Here is a 19,839-nt window from a genome sequence, read left to right as displayed (position 1 = left end):
GGGATCCAGCCAGCTCCAGTCCCCTTCCATGACCAAGTGACATGGAATTGGAGTCATGGAATGGTTTGGGTTGGAAGGGACCTCAAAGCCCATCCAGTGCCACCCCTGCCCTGGGCAGGGACACCTACCACTGTCCAAGGTGCTCCAAGTCCCATTCACCCTGGCCTTGGGCACTTCCAGGGATCCAGGGGCAGCCACAGCTTCTCTGGGAATCCCATTCCAGGGCCTCACCACCCTCACAGGGAAGAAATTCCCTATGCCAGGCCCTCCTCAGTCAGGCCCGTGGGTGCAGCTGCTCCACGAGCCACAATTCAAGTATGTTTAATACTGACATAAAAAAAGGGACAATATTTAAGGGTATAAAAAAAAGTCGGTAGTAGGAAAAGCAGCCCAGGTGAGACAGGGACAGTCCAGGTCAGGTGAGGAGAGGCTCCACCTTCATCTTCTTCACGGGCGTTGGCCCCGTGTCGGGGCTGGGGCACTCCTGCTTGAGGCGCTCCGGGGCCGCTGCGCTGCCGTTGTGCTGCCCCAGGGGCTCCTCCTTGAGCCGCCCCTGCAGCTGCTCCTGCTCGCCCTCGGCCAGCTCGGCGCTCTCCACCACCACCGGCCCCGTCCACTCGGGCACCTCCAGCCCCAGGTGCTTCATCAGCTTCATCATCACCTCATCCACGTAGCCATGGATGCGCAGGTCGGCCTGGCGGTCCTGGACAGAGGGACGCGGCTCAGGGGACAACAGGTCCCCACAGGGACACGGCTCAGGGGACAGACAGCTCCTTACAGGGACACGGCTCAGGGGACAACAGCTCCTCACAGGGACACAGCCATGTCCCCCGTGTGTCATTCCCAGTGGGACATGAGCTGGCCCTGGGGCTGAGCCACACCTGGGGATGGGGGACACGGGGACAGAGCAGGGACAGAGTGCAACAGGCACAAGGGAGCTCTGGTGACATCCCAGGAACTGCCAGGTCTGGGTGTTAAAGACTTTGGACAAATGGGGCACCAATATCTGAGCAGGAGCTGAGCGTGTCCTCCACAGGCTCTGTGTGTGTGGCCCTTCCATCAGGCTGTAAACCCCAAGAGGACACAGCAGGCTCCAAGCTGAGCTTTTACTCTGCTCCTAAGACTTGCCTGGATAAGGTTGGACAGGGCTTGGAGCAGCCTGGGATTGTGGAAGCTGTCCCTGCCCATGGGAGAGGGAACAGGATGAGCTTTAAGGTTCCTTCCAACCCAGCCCTTTCCATGATTCCATTATTTACCTGCCGTCTCTACGTGTTTAGCAGGAGCTGCAGGTTTAAACCCTCCAACCCAGGACTCCCAGCCTGTTTGCCTGCTAAGAGAGGCCACCTGGGAGGGGACAACGTGCAGGGACAAACTTGGGATGGGCCTGGAACAGGGAACAGGAGGGGGAAGGAGCAGTGCAGTGCTGTAGGAAGCTCACTCACGTGTTTGGTTGCCTGGAGGTTGACAATGACCAACTTCCCTCCTCTCTTCTTGGTGATCAATGGGAGGTTCCCACTGGGTTTGATCTGCAGAGAGGTCCCCAGGGTGACAGAGAGATCGGCTTTCCTGCAGGGAGGAGGAGAAATCCAGAACCAGGGCATGGAGGGGTGGGAAGGGACTGTTCCCCTCCTGAGCAGGGTGTCAGTACCTGCAGGCTTCATCTGCCAGCGTCAGGTCACGGTCAGGCAGGGAATCTTCCCAATCCAGAATAGTGTCTCGTAACTTCCCTCTGCAAAACACACACAGGGACCATGGTTTTCCCTGGAGAAGGCAGGAGAACAGGAACAGAGCTGCCCTAGCAAAGGGAACAATGACCAGAGCCTGTCCCACCCTCCCTGTCCCCACACTGAAGGGACGGAGAGCACCCAGAGAGATCCTCCTGCACCTTGGGCTGCTTCTCCCAAATCTGAGGGGCTGTGGGGTCATGCCCCCCTCCCACATCCCAGGAGGGATCCCAGGAGGGATCCCTACATCCCCCTCCCACCCCCCAGGAGGGATCCCTACCTGCAGGCCCGCAGCCCCCGGGCCTTGGTGACGCTGCAGAGGCGTCCCGTGGGCTTGAGCCCCATGCTGCCCACGACGGCGTCGCGCACGTACTGCCTGTGGGGACAGAGCTGCTCACCAGGGGCTGGAGAGCCCAGCTTGGCCTGGAATGGGATGGGAACCCCAGCCCAGCTTCCCCCTGGGATGGGGATCCCAGCCCAGCTTCCCCCCGGGGCTCACGTACTTCCCACATTTCACACACTCCTCCACAAACATGTTCCCGTGGAGCTCGGCCAACTTGTCCCTGTGGGAGAAAGGCACAGGTGAGTTGGGGAAGGGTGGGGAAGCCTGGAGGGACCCCACCTCCTCCCCAGGAACCTCAAGGGCTTCTCTGCATTCCAGCCCTGCCAGGTGCTGGGTTCATCCCCCAACAGGGACTTAGGAAGGGACAGCAGATCCTGGCCTTTTAATGTTTCCATCTGCAGCACTGATTGCAGCTCCTGATCCACTCAAATCTCTGCTCCTGGGAGCATCCAGATCTTTGCTTTTCCAGCACCCAACATTCCTGTCTGTCCCTGTGCTGTTCCAGCCCTCTGACACCTGTTTTTCCTAAAATTCCCCTGAGGCTCAGAGCAGAAGCCAGAGGAAAACACGGCCATGCTCTCCCTGCTTTCCTCAGAGCCCCACGCTTGCTGGGAACTTCCTCCAGGCTGCCTGAGACAGGACTGACTTGATTTCCCCCAGTTTGGCCCCAGTTCAGCTTGCTCAAGCCCAGGCCTCATTTGGGAGGCAGAGTTGGGCTGAACTGAACAGGAGCCAGTGGCTGCGGGCTGTGGGAGCACCATGGAATTCTGTCATCATTCCCTGCTGCTTTTCCCATGGCTGTTTAGATTAAACACACAAACACTGGGGCTGGGAGCAGGACCCAGCACTTGGGGCTTGTAGTGGCAGGAAAAGCCCTGGAGCTCTGGCTGAAGGTGTTTGTGAGAAGCACCTTCTCCAAGGACACATGGATGCTCCTCGGTCACATCCTGACTCATGGAATCACACAATGGGTTGGGTTGGAAAGGACCTGAAAAGATCAACCTCCCCCCTGCCATGGGCAGGGACGCTTCCCACTGTCCCAGGCTGCTCCAACCCCATCCCTGACTGTTCCCAGGGATCACAGAATGTCCTGACCTGGAAGGGATCCACAAGGATCACTGAATTCAAACCCTGGCCCTGCACAGGGGAATGAGATGGGCTTTAAGGTCCCTCCCAACCCAAGCCATTCTGGGATTCCATGATTCCATAATCTGTTTTTCCTGTGCACAAACAGACCCTCTGCCTCAGAACCAGAACCTCTCCCCTCTAAATTCCAGCTGGTTTATCCCCTTCCAGCCTCCGCTCCTGCTATCAGACAGGGCAGGGACTCCCTGGGAATGAAACCCTGAGTGTGGGGCTGGGAAATACCGTGGGAATCCCGAGCGCACGTGCAGGCCGTCCACGTTCTGGCTGACCAGGAATTTCAGGATGCCCACCCTCTGCAGCCCCAGCAGCGCCATGTGAGTCTTGGAGGGCCTGGCATTCTCGAAGGTGGTGTCGAATTTTGGGGAGAGCCCTTTCTCTTCCATAGTCCACACACCATTGGGGCCCCTGGGAAGAGCAGCGAGGGAGAGCTCAGGCTCCGGTGCCCCATCCTTGGGAAGAGCAGAGCTCATGGATCAGCAGGATTCTGAGGGTTGGTGCAAACAATGTGGGGATTCTGTGGCAACAGCTGGGATGTGCAAGAGGGAAAATGGTGTTTGCAGCTGGATCCAGGATGGACAGCAGGGATGGGGCAGGCCTGGGTTAAATCAGAGCCTTTCAAGAAGGAAGATGGACTCGAGGAGGTGCCACCCTCAAACCTACCTGAAGTCAGGGATGCCCGAGGCCGTGCTGATCCCTGCCCCCGTGTGGAACACCACATGGGAGGAGCTGCGGATCAGCTCTGCCAGCTCCCGCACCTTCCGCTCCAGCTCCTCCGGAGGGTCAAAAATCTGGGAAAACACAAACCAGCATGGGATGGAGAGATGGGGGCGTGGATTATATGGGAAGGAATCCTTCCCTGTGAGGGTGGGGAGGCCCTGGAATGGATTTCCCAGAGCAGCTGGGGCTGCCCCTGGATCCCTGGAATGTCCAAGGCCAGGCTGGACAGGGCCTGGGACAGTGGAAAGTGTCCCTGCCATGGCAGGGGTGGGACTGAATGATCCTTCAGGTCCCTTCAAGCCACACCATTCCAAGATTCCATGATTCTAGAGCCCCAGTAACCCACTGCTCTTCCTTATCCGTGAAGGATTTCGCCTCCCTTAGTGACAGAAACACTTAATAGCAGAGACTCCACGTTGTCTGGAGCATCTCCGTGCAGGGACAGGGCTGGGAACACCCAACACCAACAGGGACTTTGCTGCTCTGACAGCAGCCGGCCCAGGCTGGGCTCCAGGAGCGACCCGGGGCCACCCCTCGTGTGCTGAGCCCCACTGTCACCAGCAGTGCCACCAGCCCTGGAGACAGGGCAGGGCCGAGGGACAGGGGAGCCATGGAGGTGGGGACACCGGACACTGGTTTGGGCACGAGATTTAATTCCTGAGACGCTTCTCCAGCCCCATCTCCCGGGGACAGGAACGAGAACAGGACCCTGTGTGTGTCCCTGTCCCCTCTCCATCCCCTTGGATCACGACAGGCTCCTGAATGTCCCTGTGGCTGCCGCCAAACCCCGTTTTAAGCTTCCCAGGAACCGCTGGGGGACACGGACGGAGCAATGGGGGGATGCGCCGGGTGGGCTCAGGGAGGCCATGGAGGGAGACATGGAAGGGGACATGGAGGGAGCTGGGGGCGGCCTGGGGGGGACATGAGGGGGCCGAGGGAGCCGCGGCGTGTCTGGGGACAGGCAGCCACGGAAGGGGGACGGGGAGGGAGCCGCGGGATGAGCGGGGGACACACCAGGGGCCCGGTGCCTCCCGGCGCCTCCCGGCGCGGGGCCGAGGCCGCGGTTGCCATGGGAACGCGCCGGGCCGCGCAGGGCCCGCGGGAGCCCCGGGCGGGCGGAGGCTGCCCCGGGCGGGCGGGGGGTTCACCCGGCGGGGCCGCGCTCACCTCGGGGAGGCCGCACTTGCCCTTGTCCGAGTACGGCGACAGCCCGGCCGCGTAATTCACCGCCATCGGCGCGGCCGCGGCGCGGCCGGAAGAGCCGGGCGGGGCCGGGGCCGCGGGACACGCCCCGGGGCCGCCGCCGCCATCTTGGAGACGGGCAAGGCGGGGCTGCCCTCAGTGCGTCCCGACAGCGCCCCGGCAGCGCTCCGGCAGTGCCCTGAGCCCGAGAGTATCCCGACAGCTGCGTGACACTGTCCCGGCACTGCCCCGGCACTGCCCTGAGCCCGAGAGTATCCCGACACTGCCCCGACACTGCCCCGACACTGCCCCGGCACTGCCCCGACACTGCCCCGACACTGCCCCGGCGCTGCCCTCACCTTGTCCCGACAGTCCCACAACACTGCCCTCACCCCGAGCCTGGCACTGCCCCGACACTGCCCCACCCGCACTGGGTCCCGGCCCGGGGGGAAATAGCGATGGGCAAGGGGTGCCAGGGATGGACAAGAGGTGCCACCAAGGGCAAGGGGTCCCAGGGAGAGCAGGGGGTGCTGGCAAAACCAAGGAAGGAAGAAAGGAGCGACAGGAGGTGCTGGCAAGGACAGGGGTGCCAGGGCAGAGCGATGGCTAACAGGGAAGGACAGGGCGTGCTGACAAAGGCTGGGGATGTCAGGGAGGGACAGGGGTGCCAGGGACGAGCAGGGGATGCTGACAAGAACAGGAGGTGCTGGCAGAGCCAGGGGGGATGTCAGGTCAGGACAAGAGGTGCCACCAAGGGCAGAGGTGTTTGGGATGGGCGAGGTGTGCCAACCATAAGGGTCCAGCGCTGCCCAGGCACCCCCAGCACCCCGGGCCGTGTCTCTGTCCCCAAACACGGCCCGGGCCGGCCCCCCCGGCTGCCCGGGGCTGTAACCGCAGCCGCGGCCGTAACACAATCCCCGGCTCCGGTTCCGGCTGCGGCCGCCGCGCTGGGAACGCCAGGACGGGCTGGGAGCGGCGGGACCGGGATCGGGACGGGATCGGGGGCGCTGGGCTGTCCCCAGGCAGGGACAGACCCTCCTGGAGCGTGGCCATCCTCCCCCCGAGCAGGTGCCGCAGGGCTGAGGCTGAGCCACCATGAAGAGCCTGAAGGCCAGGTTCAAGAAGGCAGATGTGAGTGCCATCCCTGGGGACACGGGGACACAGCGACCTGCCCCGGCATATACATGGGGACACGGGGACACGGGGACCTGCTCCAGGATGTCCATGGGGACACGGGGACCTGCCCTGGGATGTTCACTGGGACGTGAGGACCTGGGGATTTCCCCCAGGATGCCCCCAGTGTCACAGGGACACGGGGTGGTCACTCACAGCAGGGACAGCAGCCCCATGCAGGTTGGCACTGCCACCCTGGCTGGTGGGATCGAGCCCCCAGTGCTCCCAGAGCCATCATTGGGAGTGGGCAGAGCAAAGGACAGGGAAGCGGGTGCCAGGTCCCTTCCCTGTCCCCTTCCTGGGGACAAGTGCCGCTTTGCCAGCTGCCACAGCCCGTGCAACCAGCCTGTCGATGCTCCTCAATTATTCAGCAGCAGCCTGGCACGGGGCCGCAGAGGGCAGAGGGGGACAGCGCTGTCCCCAGTGCACTGGGAGGGACACAGGTGGGGACATGGGGACACAGCTTGAAGCCCCTCACCTGGAGTCTGGGGGACCATCCTGCTCGGGGTGCTCTGTGCCTCAGTTTCCCTACACTGCCCTGAGAGGCTCCCGATGTCCTGGGACTGCCCGGACGGTGCCTGGGGAGCCGCTGCGTTTTGGGGTTCCTCTCCGGGGGGGGACATGAGGTGCAGGAAGGGGGATTCTACCCCTCCCAGGTCCCAGGTCCCCCTCCTCGGGGGCCTGCTCAGCCCTGGTTTGGGGGTGCTTTTGAGCACGAGGTGAGACAGCTGGCTCCCCGTAACCTCTCCCGCTTTAACTGGGACCGGTTTGGGCGCGGGGCCCTGCGTGGGAGCTGCTCCCCGCTCCGAGGCGGGATGCGGGGATGCAGGGATGCGCCGAGGAGGGAGGGAAGGAGGCAGGGCCGGGGGTGGAGGAGGCGGGTCCGGCTCGCAGTGCCGCAGCCCCGGCCCCCGCCCGGGCGATGCCGGAGCGCTCCGGGCCCGGGGCTGCCCGTGCTGGCCGGGCCGGGGCGCGGGGGGCGCATGGCGTCCTCCCGCCGCCTCCTGCTCAGCACCATGAAGCAGATCTGCCTTTGTGCCGCCGCCTCCTTCGCGGTACGTCCCGCTCCCCTCCCGCTCCCCTCCGGTCGCGTCCCGCGGGCTGAGCCGCGTCCCCCCCGCCCCACCTGCGCCCCCCATCCCCATCCCCATCATCCCGGGGCTCCCCCGTGTCCTGCCCATCCCGCTTTGTCCTTGCCTGACCAGGAGTGGGGGGAGCGGGCACCACCCTCCCAGTTTGCCCAGAGCCCTGGGACACTGGTTTGTTCCCTGTCCGCGGTCCCGCCGGGCCGGAGGGGCTCGGGGGGCACCCGGCGGGCACAGGCGGGTTTGGGACAGGTGCCAGCGGCTCCCGAAAGGTGACATCCATTTCCTGCCGCCGCCAGCGCAGCCAGCGCCGCTTTGTCGTCACGGGCTGCGGGGTGAACCCAGGACTTGCGGTCCCTGTCCCGGTCCTGTCCCGCTGCGGGTCGCTCCTTCGGGACAGGGAGAGCGAATCCCAACCAGCCGCGGTCCTGTTTGGGGGCACAGCGCTGTGCCCCGTTATCCCGGCAGGCTGGAGCATCCCCGGGGATCTGCTCTCACTGCCAGCTGTGCCCGCCCTGGCTTGATCCCTTCCTCCTCCGGGAGCAAAGCAGGGCTGGGAGTGGGATCAGGGGAGAATGGGGCTCCCATGGGTGCTGCCTGGGTTTAGCTGTGGGATTTCAGGGTGGCAGGGGCAAACCCCGGGGCAGCTGGGCTCAGTCCCAAATCCCACCCTGGCACTGCTAAACTGGGCTGTGTCTGTAAATCCCCTGCAGACTGGGGGGGCTGGAGGGGATTTTCATCCCAATCCCTGCTGAACTCTCCGTACCTGGGGGTGGGCTCCCAGGAGAGGGGCACAGCCACCCCTAGGGACAGGGCTGGATGGAGCACAGCAGGGCTGGGGACAAGGCCAGCCAGCCCTGGGGACAGCACTGTCCCAGGTGACACTGTCACAGCCTCCTCTGGGCCCCGTTGCAGAGCCAGGACTGGACCAAGAACGACGAGAAGCTGCTGCAGGCCGTGGACTACAACGATGCCGGGCGGGTCACGTCGCTCCTGCTCCGCAAGGGCCTGGTGCCCACCAAGCTGGACTCGGAGGGCAAATCCGCGTGAGTGCCAGGCCCTGCCCTGGGGACACGGCTGGGGACAGGGCACAGAGTCCCACAGCCCCTGCTCTCGCTCGCTGCAGGTTCCACCTGGCCGCCACACGGGGCAACGTGGACTGCCTGGAAGCGATGCTGGCCCACGGCGTGGATGCCATGACCAAGGACAGCTCGGGTGAGGGCATGGCCACCGTGTGTCCCTGCCACACAGAGCCACTGGTCATCCCCAGGTGTTGAGGCTGAGGGGACGGACGTGGTGGCCACACCTGGGGGGCTGTAAATTGTCCCAGTTTCCTAAAGGAGCTCAAGCAGTGCTTGATGAGCTCCTGGGGTTGTCCCCCTCTTCCAGCAGATCCTGCTCTGTTCCTGTCTCTCTGTCCCCAAGCTGTCCCCTCTGGCACAGCCCTGCTGGCCGTGCTCTGACCTGTTTGTCCCTTCCCAGGTTACACTGCCCTGCACTTGGCCTCCAAGCACGGGCACCCTCAGTGTGTCAGCAAACTGCTGCAGGTACAGGGAGAGGGAGGAGGGACAGAGGGAGGGAGGGAGGTGCTGTGCCAGCAGAGCGTCCTCCCTGTCCTTGAACCCCCTTCCCTCAGCAGTGCCTTGGCATGGCAGTTCCCAGCTCTGTGTGCTGCTGCCTGGCACCAGGGAGCCACAGGGGTCTGTCCCTTGTCCTTCACCACAGCGTGGAGCCACAGGGGGTTTGTCTGTCTGTCCCACGCCTTCACCACACCACAGAGTCTGTCAGTCCCCTGTCCTTCACCGTGCCACAGTCACCTGAGCAGTCTGTCCCTCTGTCCCCCTCCTCCCGTGACCCAGGCTCTCTCCCCAGGCCTCCTGCCCTGTGGATGTGGCCGATGGCAGTGGCCGGACCGCGCTGCACCTGGCGGGTGAGTGGGGACAGTGCCAGCCCTGTCCTGCTCCTGTCCCCGTGGGGGCAGTGCCAGCCCTGTCCTGCTTCTGTCCCCACGGGGGCAGTGCCAGCCCTGTCCTGCTCCTGTCCCCATGGGGGCAGTGCCAGCCCTGTCCTGCTCCTGTCCCCACGGGGGCACTGCTCAGCCTCTGTCCTTGCCCACAGCTGCCAGCGGCTGCATCTCCTGCTCCGAGATCCTCTGTGACTTCAAGGCTCCCTTGAACAGCAAGGACAAGGTGGGGTCCCTCTGCTCCTGGTCCTGCTCTGCCTGGCTGGGGCTGTCCCGAAATGCAGCACAGCTTGGGGTGCGACGTGGAAATTGGGGTGGGACGTGGGAATTGGGGTGGGGGGTAGAAATTGGGGTGAGACATGGAAACTGGGGTGATATCAGGAGCAGGCTGCCCCGTGGGGGGATCTGAAGCCCCTCTGCTCCCCGTCCTGCCCAGGAGGGCTGCACGCCGCTGATCCTGGCTGCCAAGATGAGCCACTCGGAGCTGTGCCGGTACCTGCTGCACCGCGGGGCCGCCGTCAACTGCCGGGACCTGCAGGGCAGGTGGGGCTGCGGCGCCGGGGGCCGCGCGGGCCCCGGGCATGGACTGTCCCCTCACCCGCGCTCTCCCCGCGCCCAGGACAGCGCTGATGCTGGCCTGCGAGAGCGGCAGCGTGGACACCGTGGAGGTGCTGGTCAGCGCCGGTGCCCGCGTGGGCGTGGTGGACGCCACCGGCCACGATGCTGCTCACTACGGGCTGGCCACGGGCAATGCCCTCATCCAGCACCTGCTGCAGGAGGCGGCCCAGCGCCGCTCCTGGGCCAGCGGTGAGGCTGCCGGGGCTCCCTGTCACCATCACCGGGGGTTGTCACTGGATGTGTCCCCTTTTCCTGGGTGTTTGGGGTTGTCACTGGATGTGTCCCCTTTTCCTGGGTGTTTGGGGCTGTCCCCAGCCGAGGTGCCTCAGCTCTGAGCTCTGAGCCCCTAAATCTCCCCAATTTCTCTTCCCTCCCGCTCTGCCCCACAGAAGAGGAGTCAACTGAGCAGGCGTCACAGGTGAGGGGCTGGTGGCCGTCCCTGGAGGGTCCCCTGGCTCAGGAAGGAGGGAGGGCACTGTGGGTGTGACGTCCCCTCTGCTCTGGGGTGTCCGCAGACGTCTTCGCCCAGCCAGTCATCTGTCAGGGAGAAGAGCAGCACCCCGAGGAAGAGGAAGGCCCCTCTGCCTCCCCTGGGCACCCCCAGCCAGGTGAGAAATGGGTCTCCAGGTGCTCACCTGGCCTGGCAGGTGCAGAGCAGCCCAAAACACCTCGGTGAGGGGTCCCCTCACTGGTGAGTTGGTGTCCCCTCAGGCACACAGTGGGATTTTGGGGGTTTCCTGTGCCAGGAGTTGGACTCAATGCTTTCTGTGATCCCTGCAGGAGGACAGGGACGCCTACGAGGAGATCGTGCGGCTGCGGCAGGAGAGGGCCCAGTTCCTGCAGAAGATCCGGGGCTTGGAGCAGCAGGAGAAGCAGAGACGGGAGGTACGGGCTGCAGGGTCCTGGGGACATGCAGAGGGGACAGGGGAGATGGGGACAGCTCTCATCCCTCCCTGTTCTCTCCCTGGGTCCTGCCAGCGGGCAGAGCAGGATGAGGCCTCCCTGCGCTCCATGGAGAAACAGGTGAGGCCAGGGAGGAGCATGGAGGTGGCCTCAGCTCTCCAAGGGGTCCTGGTGCTGGGAATGCCACCAGGACTCTGCCAGGAGCCAAAGGGACCCTATTTCCATGCCCTGCCCTGCAGATCCAGGAGCTGCAGGAGCGGCTGGTGGCACGGGACGGGGAGAAGGAGAAGCTGGGCAAGGAGGTGGAGGCTCTGCGGAGCCGCCTGTCCTCGATGGAGGTGGGTGTGGGCAGGACACAGCTGGCAGTGCCCAGGGCTGGGACAAGGGCGTCACCTCCACCCTGCACCCCCAGAATGAGAAGGAGAACACGAGCTACGACATTGAGACGCTGCAGGATGAGGAGGGAGACGCGCTTGAGTTCCCAGGTAGGTCTTGCCAGCCTTCCAATGACATCCTGGGGAGGTGGCACCGGGTAGGGGGGCACAGGTGGGCACAGCCCCAGGTCCCTGTGCCCTGCAGGAGCGGAGATGTTGCTCTCCAAGAAGACGCTGAGCCCCTCGGCTGAGGAGCTGCTGGCCACGCTCCGGGGGCAGGTGCAGTCCCTGACCGTGCAGAACAAGGAGCTGAGGGAGAAAATCCAGGCACGTCCCCCTCTGTCCGTCCGTCTGTCCCTCTGCTCCTTGTCCCCTGGCCCACGGTGGCCTCACGGTCTCTCGGCAGGTGCTGGAGAACTACGAGCGGGACGAGAGCAGCCCCCCTGCCCCGGGGGACACAGTGCCCGCCAGTCAGTACCAGGCCCTGCAGCGGGAGCTGGAGCGGCTGCGGGCGCAGGCCAGGGAGGGCACGGCGCGGGCCGGAGGGGACGGGCAGCGCGCGGCCTCGGAGCCCAGCCTGGGGGGACCCGCGGGGCCCCGTCCCGCCGAGGAGCCGGCCTGGGCCTGGGGCGAGTGCAAGGCGGCGCTGGGCGAGCTGGGGGTGCAGACGTCCTCCTCCTCCTCACCCTCCGGCCAGCCGGGCGCGGAGCTGGCGGAGGCGCGGGCGGCCCTGAAGCGGGCACAGACCGAGCTGGAGGAGCGGGAGCGGCGGCTGAAGGAGCTGCAGGCCCGGCTGGAGGCCGCGGAGGCCGCGGCCTCGCCGGGAGCCTCTGCGGAGGAGGCGTCGCGGGAGAAGGAAGCGCTGCTGGAGCGCTGCGGGCGCGCCGAGGCCGAGGCGGAGGCGCTGCGGCGGGAGCTGCGGGCGAGGCCGCGGGAAGCGCCCAGAGCCGCGGAGCGGCAGCAGACGGAGGCCGAGGCGCTGCTGGCAGAGCTCCGGGCCGCGCTGGCGCGCAGGGAGGCCGAGCTGGGCGCGCTGCGGGAGCGGCTGCGGGAGCACGAGGAGGAGGCCCCGGCGTGGCCGCAGCGGGCGCGGGCCGAGGGCTGGGTGCCCCGGGAGGAGCACGCCCGCGGCACGGCGGCGCTGCAGGAGCAGGCGCGGGCTCTGCGGGAGCGCCTGGCGCAGCTCGAGGCCGCGGCCAACGCCAAGGCCCGCGAGGCCGCCCGGCTGCAGGCGGAGCTGGCGGCGGCCGTGCCCAGGGCGCAGCACGAGGCGGCCGAGGCCGGGCTGCGGGCCGAGGCGGCGGCGCTGGCGCAGCGGCTGCAGGAGCTGGAGCGGCGGCATGAGAAGACGTGCGAGGAGGTGTTCCGCGTGCAGCGGCAGGCGCTGTTCATGAAGAGCGAGCGGCAGGCGGCCGAGGACAGGCTGGGCGCCGCGCATAAGCAGCTGGAGCAGGCCCAGGACGAGGCGCGGCGGCTGCGGGAGCTCCACGGCCACGCCGAGGACGCGGCACGGCTGGTCAGGGACAGGGACAGGAAGGTAGGGGACGGGAAATAATGAGGGGCCGCTCGGAGGGGAATGGTGGCCTTGCACACGTGGAGTCACTGAATTTGGGTTGGAAGGGACCTCAAAGCTCATCCCATTCCCCCCCTGCATGGGCAAGGACACCTGCACTATCCCAGGCTGTTCCAGCTTCGTCCAGCCTGGCCTCGGACGCTGCCAAGGATGGGGCAGCCACAGCTGCTCTGGGCACCCCGTAACCCCTGTGCCCCTGCAGATCACGGAGCTCTCCAAGGAGGTTTTCAGGCTGAAGGAAGCCCTGAACGCCCTCCCCGAGTCGGGGGGGCCCCCACAATCCCCACCCAACACGGCTGCGCTCCAGGCACGGATTCAGGAGCTGGAGGAGAAGCTGGAGGTGGGTCACCTGCGGGGTTCGGGGCTCCCCCGAGCCCCCAGCCCTGTGGCCAAACCCCCTCCCTGTGCTGCAGGAGACGGAGACGAGGCACAGCAAGGTGGTGACACTCTACCGGAGCCACCTGCTCTATGCTGTGCAGGTGAGCTGGGGACAGGGCTGGGGACAGCTGGGGACACTGGGGTGCCAGCCCAGGGACACGCACGGAGCCTCCCTGGTGTCCCCACTCCAACGTGCCCACCAATGTCCCCTCCACCCCAGGGCCACATGGACGAGGACGTGCAGAGACTCCTGTGCCAGATCCTGAGCATGCAGCGGCTGCAGGAGCAGGGCAGATGAGCCCCTGCCAGCACGGGTGGCACAGGGACTGGGGGACAGGTCTGTCACAGCACCCTGTGTGTCCCTTTGCTTGTCCGGGCACCCAGCCCACCCCCAGCACAGCAGCAATAAAGTTATTTATAGTCACACGAATGGGGTGGCTCCTCTCTGGGGGCACCAGGGTGGGCACGGGGGGCTGTGGGGACCTGGGGACAGCAGGGGATCGGTGCCACCATCTCCAGCCCTGCCGTCCCTTGAGGGGAGAGGTGACCGTGAAGGAAGGGGGAGGTGGGAACCGTCCTGGCCAGGGCTGGATCCCTCTCGCAGGTGCGCGGGGCGGGGGTGGCAGCGCGCTGGGAAGCGGCTCCGGCCCCACGGGAACGGCGCTTCCTGCGAGGAAATGGGCTGGGAAGCGCCGGGATCCGGCGGGGACACTGCGGGGACACTGCGGTCCCAGCTGGCCCTGCTGCGGTGAGCGTTTGGGGGCACTGGGATCCCCACGGGCAGAGCAGGGGGTGTTGGAGGTCGGGGGTGACCCCACAGCGCCGGGTTTGGGGCACCCCTAAAGGCAGGGAAAGCAGAGGATGTCCCCTCTGTGGGTGAGCCAGCCCATGGCTGTGGCGGGAGGTGACAAGGGCAGGACCTGTCCCTGCAGTGCTGGGCTGGGGGAAAGCAGGGAGCTTTCCCTTTCCCTGGGGGGCTCTGTGAGGGACAGTCCTGCCCTGGGTGGAGGTGGGGACCCACCCGAGGGACACAAACCCCTGATTCCATGTGTGGGACTGCAGGGGTGGCTGCACGTCCCCCTGGGGAGCCGTAGGAACAGCGGGAATTTTCAGCCCCTCTCTGTCCTGGCTGTAGGGTCTGAGCCCTTTGGAGCCCGTCCCTCTGCAGGGTGTGTGGCAGGGCCAGGGGGAAACTGAGGCACAGCATGTGGGGTGGCTCCAGGGTGATGTCCCTGTCCCCCTGGGGACACGTGGTGGCTGTGCTGTCCCCAGTGCTGGGGTTTGACCGTCCTGCCTGTCCCCACAGGTGCCTGGGCAGCCCCGCTGAGTCTCCTGGCATGAGGTGGCTTTGGGTCCTGGCTTTGGTGGCACCTGCCTGCACTGTCCCCTACAATGGCACGGCGGGGAGCACTGGGGATGGGGACAACGGGGACAGAGGTAGGGGGGACGGGGATGGAGGCTGGAGGATCTGGGGATACGGGACTGGGCAGACTGGGAGCACTGGGGTTGGAGATGGAGGGGATTTGGGACAGTGAGGGACAGGGGACAATGACAGGGTCTCTAGGGAGAGAAGTGTGGGGACACTGGAGGGACTGGGGACATTGGGGTACAGAAGATGGCCATGGAGGGATTGATGATGCCTGGGGGTCTGGGGACATGGGGGACCAGGGGCAGAGCTGGGGGTCTGGGGACACTGGGCATGGCACTGAGGGGCCCAGGGAGGCCAAGACCCTTCCTGATGCAGTGTCCCTGCCGTGTCCCCATGTGTCCCCAGCCCCCTGCACCCCTCAGCACGGCTCCCTGGGCACTGAGGTGCTGCTGCTGTGCCCGGGGGGTGAGGCTGAGTGGCGCCGGGGTGGCACCGTCCTGGGCACGTCCCCGGCCCCAGGGCTGGCCCTGCCCAACGCCAGCCTGGCCCACGAGGGCCACTACAGCTGCCACCACCCTGTCACCGGCGAGACCTGGGCCACCATCTGCCTGCGGCTGGGCTGTGAGTGCCCCCAGCCCTGCTGTGACCCCGCCACTGGCCGGGGGTCCCTGGGGGTGCTGGCAGTGGGGTGACCCCTGTCCCCTGTCGCAGACCCGCCGCCACCACCGGCCATCGAGTGCTGGGCCAGCAGCTACCCCCAGGCCGTCAACTGCTCCTGGGGGCTGAGCCCTGATCCCCTGCTGGACACCGACTTCGTGGCCGCCTACAGGTGAGTGGGGGTCCCCAAAGGCTCTCCCCGTGTCACCCAGCCCTTGGCAGCTGTCCCTGTGTCCCCAGGCACGGCATAGACACAGGTGAGTGCACCCTGACGGGCCCGCGGAGCTGCTCCTTCGGGGACCTGCAGGTGTTTTCCCTCACTCCCTACGAGCTCAACGTGACCGCCCGGAACCCCCTGGGAGCCGCCTCTGGAGCGCTGTCCTTCCTCCTGGAGAACATCGGTGAGTGCTGTGGGATGGGGACACCGGGGTCCCCTGCACGACCCTCCTGTCTCACCCTTTGGGGCTCTCCCTTGCTCGGGATGTGGGATCACCAGTGCCACGATTTGCTGGGGCTCAGACTGGGCCCTGTCCCCAACAATCCCGTGCTGGATCTCGCAGCCACGACATCCCCCCTTCGTCTAAAAAGGAAGGAAAGAGACTTTTTCCACGCGGTGGTGGGACAAAAGAGTTGGTTTTAATCTAAAGGAGGATTTAAATGGGATATTGGGAAAAAAATCTTGGCTGAGAGGGTGGTGAGGCCCTGGAATGGAATTCCCAGAGAAGCTGTGGCTGCCCCTGGATCCCTGGGACTGTCCAAGGCCAGGCTGGATGGGGGCTTGGAGCAACCTGGGATAGTGGAAGGTGTCCCTGGTGGGATGAGATGATCCTCAATGTCCCTTCCCACCCAAACCATCCTGGAATTCTCTCCTTCCTTGTGTCCCCAGTAAAGCCGGACCCCCCTGAGGCCCTGCGGGTCTCCCCCATCCCAGGGGAGCCCCAGAAGCTGCTGCTGGAGTGGAACCCTCCATCCTCCTGGCCATTCCCGGAGTATTTCCCGCTCCACTACCGCATCCGCTACTCCCGGGACAACGACTCCGTCCCCACCACGGTACTGCCACCCCCCTGGGTAAACTGAGGCACAGCTGTGCCTGTGCCTGGCGTGTCCCTGACCCCGCTGTCCCCAGGTGGGGCCGTACGAGCTGACATCGCACACCCTGATGGACCTGGAGCCCGGCAGCCTCCACCACATCCAGGTGGCCGCCAAGGACATCACGGATTCCGGGGAATTCAGCGCCTGGAGCCCGCCGGCCTCGGGGACACCCTGGGTAGGGCTGTGACAGCCAGGCAGGGCCGCTGTCCCCATGCCAGGCCTGCTCCCGTGTCCTGTCCCACTCCAGCAGCACGGAGCCACCAGTGCTGCCAGGAATGGGCAATAAAAGGGCTTGAGGCTCCGTCCCTAATTGGGGTGTTTGTGATGGCTGAGCTGCCCCTGGGTTAGTCCTTCACCGCCCTCAGAGCAGTCCCTTTGATGTTCCAGAACAATCCCTTTGTTTTCCTGCGTTTGACCCTTTTTTGCCCTTGGGGTCGGTCACTTCTCTGCCCCAGGGCCGTTCCCTTCGCCCTCTGCCGCACCCCGATCCTCAGAGCCCACCGGGGCGGGGCCGTCACGGACGCGGCGGGCTTGAGGGGTGGGCGGCCATGTCGGACATGGGCTGAGGGGGGAGCGCAGTGATTAACGAGGGGCTCCTGCTCCCTGCGCGGCGTCCCCCGGGCTGAGACGGCCGCGGACCGGAGCCCCGGGGCTCACAAGCCTCACACCGGAGCCCCGGAGGGTTCCAGACCTCACACCGGAGCCCCGTGGCCGTTACAGACCCCCCCCGTGCCCCCTGATGGTCCCGCCCGTCACTGCCTTCCCGCGCTCCGCCCGGGGAGGGGACGCGCCCGTGCGCATGCGCAGCGGGCCTCGCGAGTGGTGGCGCCCCCGCCTGGTCCCGGCGCGTCCTGCCTCTCGCAGCCCCTGCGCGCGGGGCCGGGAGACCCCGGGGGTCAGTCCCTGCGGGCTGGGCCGGTGGCGGGAAAGGGGGGCAGAGATGGAGGGGTTTGGGTGGGAGAGGGACCCCAAAGATCGTCCTGGGCCACCCTTGCCATGGCAGGGACACCTTCCACTGTGCACGGACACACTTCCCAAGCCCCAGTGTCCAGCCTGGGCTCGGGCACTGCCAGGGATCCAGGGGCAGCCACAGCTGCTCTGGGCACCCTGTGCCAGGGCCTGCCCACCCTCACAGGGAGGAATTCCTTCCCAGGATCCCATCTCTTGGATTTGATGGGGTATGCCATAAAATCTGAGAGATCTGCCACCTTCGAGAGAGCGCCGAGCCCTTTCCCAAGCTTTGCCAGGCTTTGTGCCCTCCAGATTTTCTTCCCTGAGCTCTCCTGGGCTCTGGAAGCACTTTGTGTCCTCTCAGGTGGTTTTGGAAAAAGGGCTGGTTCATCCCATCCTGTGAAGTTCCACCTCGCTCCAGCTGATGGCACGATTGGGAGCGTGTGGAGCCGAGGTTTTTCCCAGGCAGGCAGACAGCCTGCTGGACAAGATCCCAGTTTTCCATCTTGGGTATCCGAGACAGAGCGGCCTCACACCCGGCCGGTGCTCATTCCCACCAGGAATTAGAGCAGGGAAGAGCCTGGTTCTTATAAAATGAGAAAATAAATATGAGTCACTGGGTCAGGGATGGGACTGGAGTTATCTGCGGGATGAGCAGCTGGCGCTTGGACGCTCCAAAGGATTTCCAGCCCCAGGAATCGGCTCCCACCAGCAGGAGTTAATGGGATGTCAGTCCACGGGAGAGCTTCCTTCCATGGGACATGTGGGATGGAGGCAGCGATCCCTGCAGGCTTCCAGCTCCTCCTGTGCCTGCCTTACAGCTGTGTAACCTTCCAAACACACAGCAAAGGGAAAATCCCTGGGAAAGTGGCGGCTGCCTTCGGCCTCACGCTGGCGGTCGGCTCTGCTGTGTCCATCCCGCGGTCCCAAACCAGCTGGCCGGCACACCTGGGCTGTCCTGGGGTGATCCTGGAACCCAAACAGCCCCGGGGGTGTCTGCAGTGAAATGGGGGGTCTGGGATCGGCCCTTTGGAGCAGCTGCTGGCTCGGGAATGCGGCTTTACAAGGCAAAAATGGATTTACGTGAGGGGACAAATTTCCCCTCTTGGTTGTCTCGGTAGTTTGTGGATTTTGCTGTGTGAGCAAGAAAAAACAATAAATTATACTGCTTATTTCAGGGAGGCAGAATTGCTTAACACTTAAAACCAGGACCAATTATTTTTCCTTCCTGGCTCCATCTCATCACATCTGACCTTAGGAAGGACGTCAGCTCTCCTGCAAAATTCCCATATTTTAGGGTGACAATATTCACTAAACCCTCCCAGGGAGTGGGACTGCTTAATATTAAAAAAGATGTTGAAGCTTTTTGTTGCTTCAGATTTTCCTAAAGCCGCTGCTGCAACACCAGGTTTGCACTGTAAAATCAGTTTAAAGCAGCAGAAATTCCTCATTCTTCCTAAAACATGATGGCAGATTCCTGAGAGCTTTTCCAGGATGATTCCTGTGTCATTTATCTTTGTTTTGTCCTTCTGATTTTGGGTTGTGATTCCAAAATGGGCTTGGCAGGACAGGTTTAGTTGGTGACGGGCAGCTCTCAGATCTCACAGACATTTCTCCATCATTTATGTTCAGATTCTGGGGCTGTCTCTGTAACCAAAAGCCACCACTTTTGATTAATTTATTTCCTTATTAATTTGTATTTCCAGGACAAGACAGGAGCTCTCTGGGAACATGGGAACAGACACAGCTACACCCCAAATCCCCTTGGCCAAGGAAACCCTGGAGCAGAGTCACGAGAGCCTTTTCCAGCTGGTATCCCTGATCCCTGGGCAGCCTGGGAGGGGAGTCTCTGACAGCCCAGGAGCTTTTTTTACTCCTGTAATGTGACTTCCCTGGCTTTCCTGTGCCAGCTGTGTAAGTCAAGCCGTGATTTGGGAAGAAAGGAGCCTGCACACCCCGACTTTGATGGGTGGAGAGCTTGGCAATCCTCACTTAGACCCTTTCCAGCCCAAGGTTTTGGCCTCAGGAGAAGGAGCTGCCCCTAAAACCTTCTCTGCGTCTTCTTGCACCTTCCCAAGGGTTTAATCTGGGGCTTGTTCTACCTCAGCACTGGTAAATTCACAATTCCAGAGCTCCTGAGCGGCCCCTCCGTGCCAGGCTCTGCTGCTTCCTGGCGCTGCCCCTTCCCTCCTTGCCTTTTACAGCCCCTCCAAGTGCAGTAAAAGTGCTGATTCCCATTTAAGGGATAATGCTGGGCACTAACAAGCTCACCTCCCTTTTAAAAGCCAGGGCTGGTCTCAGGAGATCTAATTTAGGAGCACGTGGAAGGCCAGGGTGTCCTCCAGGGCTCTGTGAGGAGCTCCAGCCTGCTTGGCTGCCAGAGCCTGGGGTATTTTTATCCACACCCGAGCTGCCAGAGGCTCCTGGCCCCACCTGAGCGTGGTGCAGGACAGACCCACCCCTGCAGCAGGCCTTTGTGGCCTTTGTTCTATCCTGACAATTCCCATTCGTCCTTTGCCATGGGCTTGTGCTCCCACCTGCTTTCCCAAAGGTTTTTGGAGAGGATGGCAGAGCTCTCCAGAGCTCATCCC

General features: G+C 64.2%; 3 protein-coding genes across 3 annotated transcripts; 2 read left to right on the top strand and 1 right to left on the bottom strand.

Annotated features, from left to right (window-relative positions):
• Positions 1-283: 283 nt before the first annotated feature.
• On the bottom strand, positions 284-5,175 carry SIRT6 (sirtuin 6). The gene is made up of 8 exons (XM_058041079.1): positions 5,098-5,175; positions 3,874-4,001; positions 3,436-3,618; positions 2,228-2,287; positions 2,005-2,100; positions 1,649-1,729; positions 1,443-1,566; positions 284-703 (listed from the first exon to the last, which is right to left on the bottom strand). Exons 1-8 carry the CDS (start codon positions 5,161-5,163, stop codon positions 416-418), a joined length of 1,026 nt encoding a protein of 341 aa, XP_057897062.1. The 5' UTR covers positions 5,164-5,175; the 3' UTR covers positions 284-415.
• Positions 5,176-7,207: 2,032 nt separating this feature from the next.
• On the top strand, positions 7,208-13,589 carry ANKRD24 (ankyrin repeat domain 24). Its single transcript, XM_058041036.1, has 17 exons — positions 7,208-7,340; positions 8,286-8,416; positions 8,497-8,585; positions 8,853-8,917; positions 9,243-9,300; positions 9,489-9,559; positions 9,770-9,876; positions 9,953-10,140; positions 10,341-10,369; positions 10,467-10,559; positions 10,732-10,836; positions 10,930-10,974; positions 11,094-11,192; positions 11,267-11,339; positions 11,434-11,555; positions 11,635-12,765; positions 13,004-13,589. Exons 1-17 carry the CDS (start codon positions 7,269-7,271, stop codon positions 13,475-13,477), a joined length of 2,952 nt encoding a protein of 983 aa, XP_057897019.1. The 5' UTR covers positions 7,208-7,268; the 3' UTR covers positions 13,478-13,589.
• A 267-nt stretch (positions 13,590-13,856) lies between these two features.
• On the top strand, positions 13,857-16,607 carry EBI3 (Epstein-Barr virus induced 3). The gene is made up of 7 exons (XM_058040636.1): positions 13,857-13,927; positions 14,486-14,616; positions 14,954-15,169; positions 15,260-15,377; positions 15,446-15,606; positions 16,092-16,255; positions 16,332-16,607. Exons 1-7 carry the CDS (start codon positions 13,857-13,859, stop codon positions 16,482-16,484), a joined length of 1,014 nt encoding a protein of 337 aa, XP_057896619.1. The 3' UTR covers positions 16,485-16,607.
• The last annotated feature ends 3,232 nt before the right edge of the window (positions 16,608-19,839 follow it).

Source organism: Melospiza georgiana, chromosome 26 (genome assembly GCF_028018845.1).
Source record: "Melospiza georgiana isolate bMelGeo1 chromosome 26, bMelGeo1.pri, whole genome shotgun sequence".
NCBI lineage: Eukaryota > Metazoa > Chordata > Aves > Passeriformes > Passerellidae > Melospiza > Melospiza georgiana.
The sequence above is the reverse complement of the archived record's forward strand: the minus strand, read 5'-3'. Positions and strand labels throughout refer to the sequence as shown.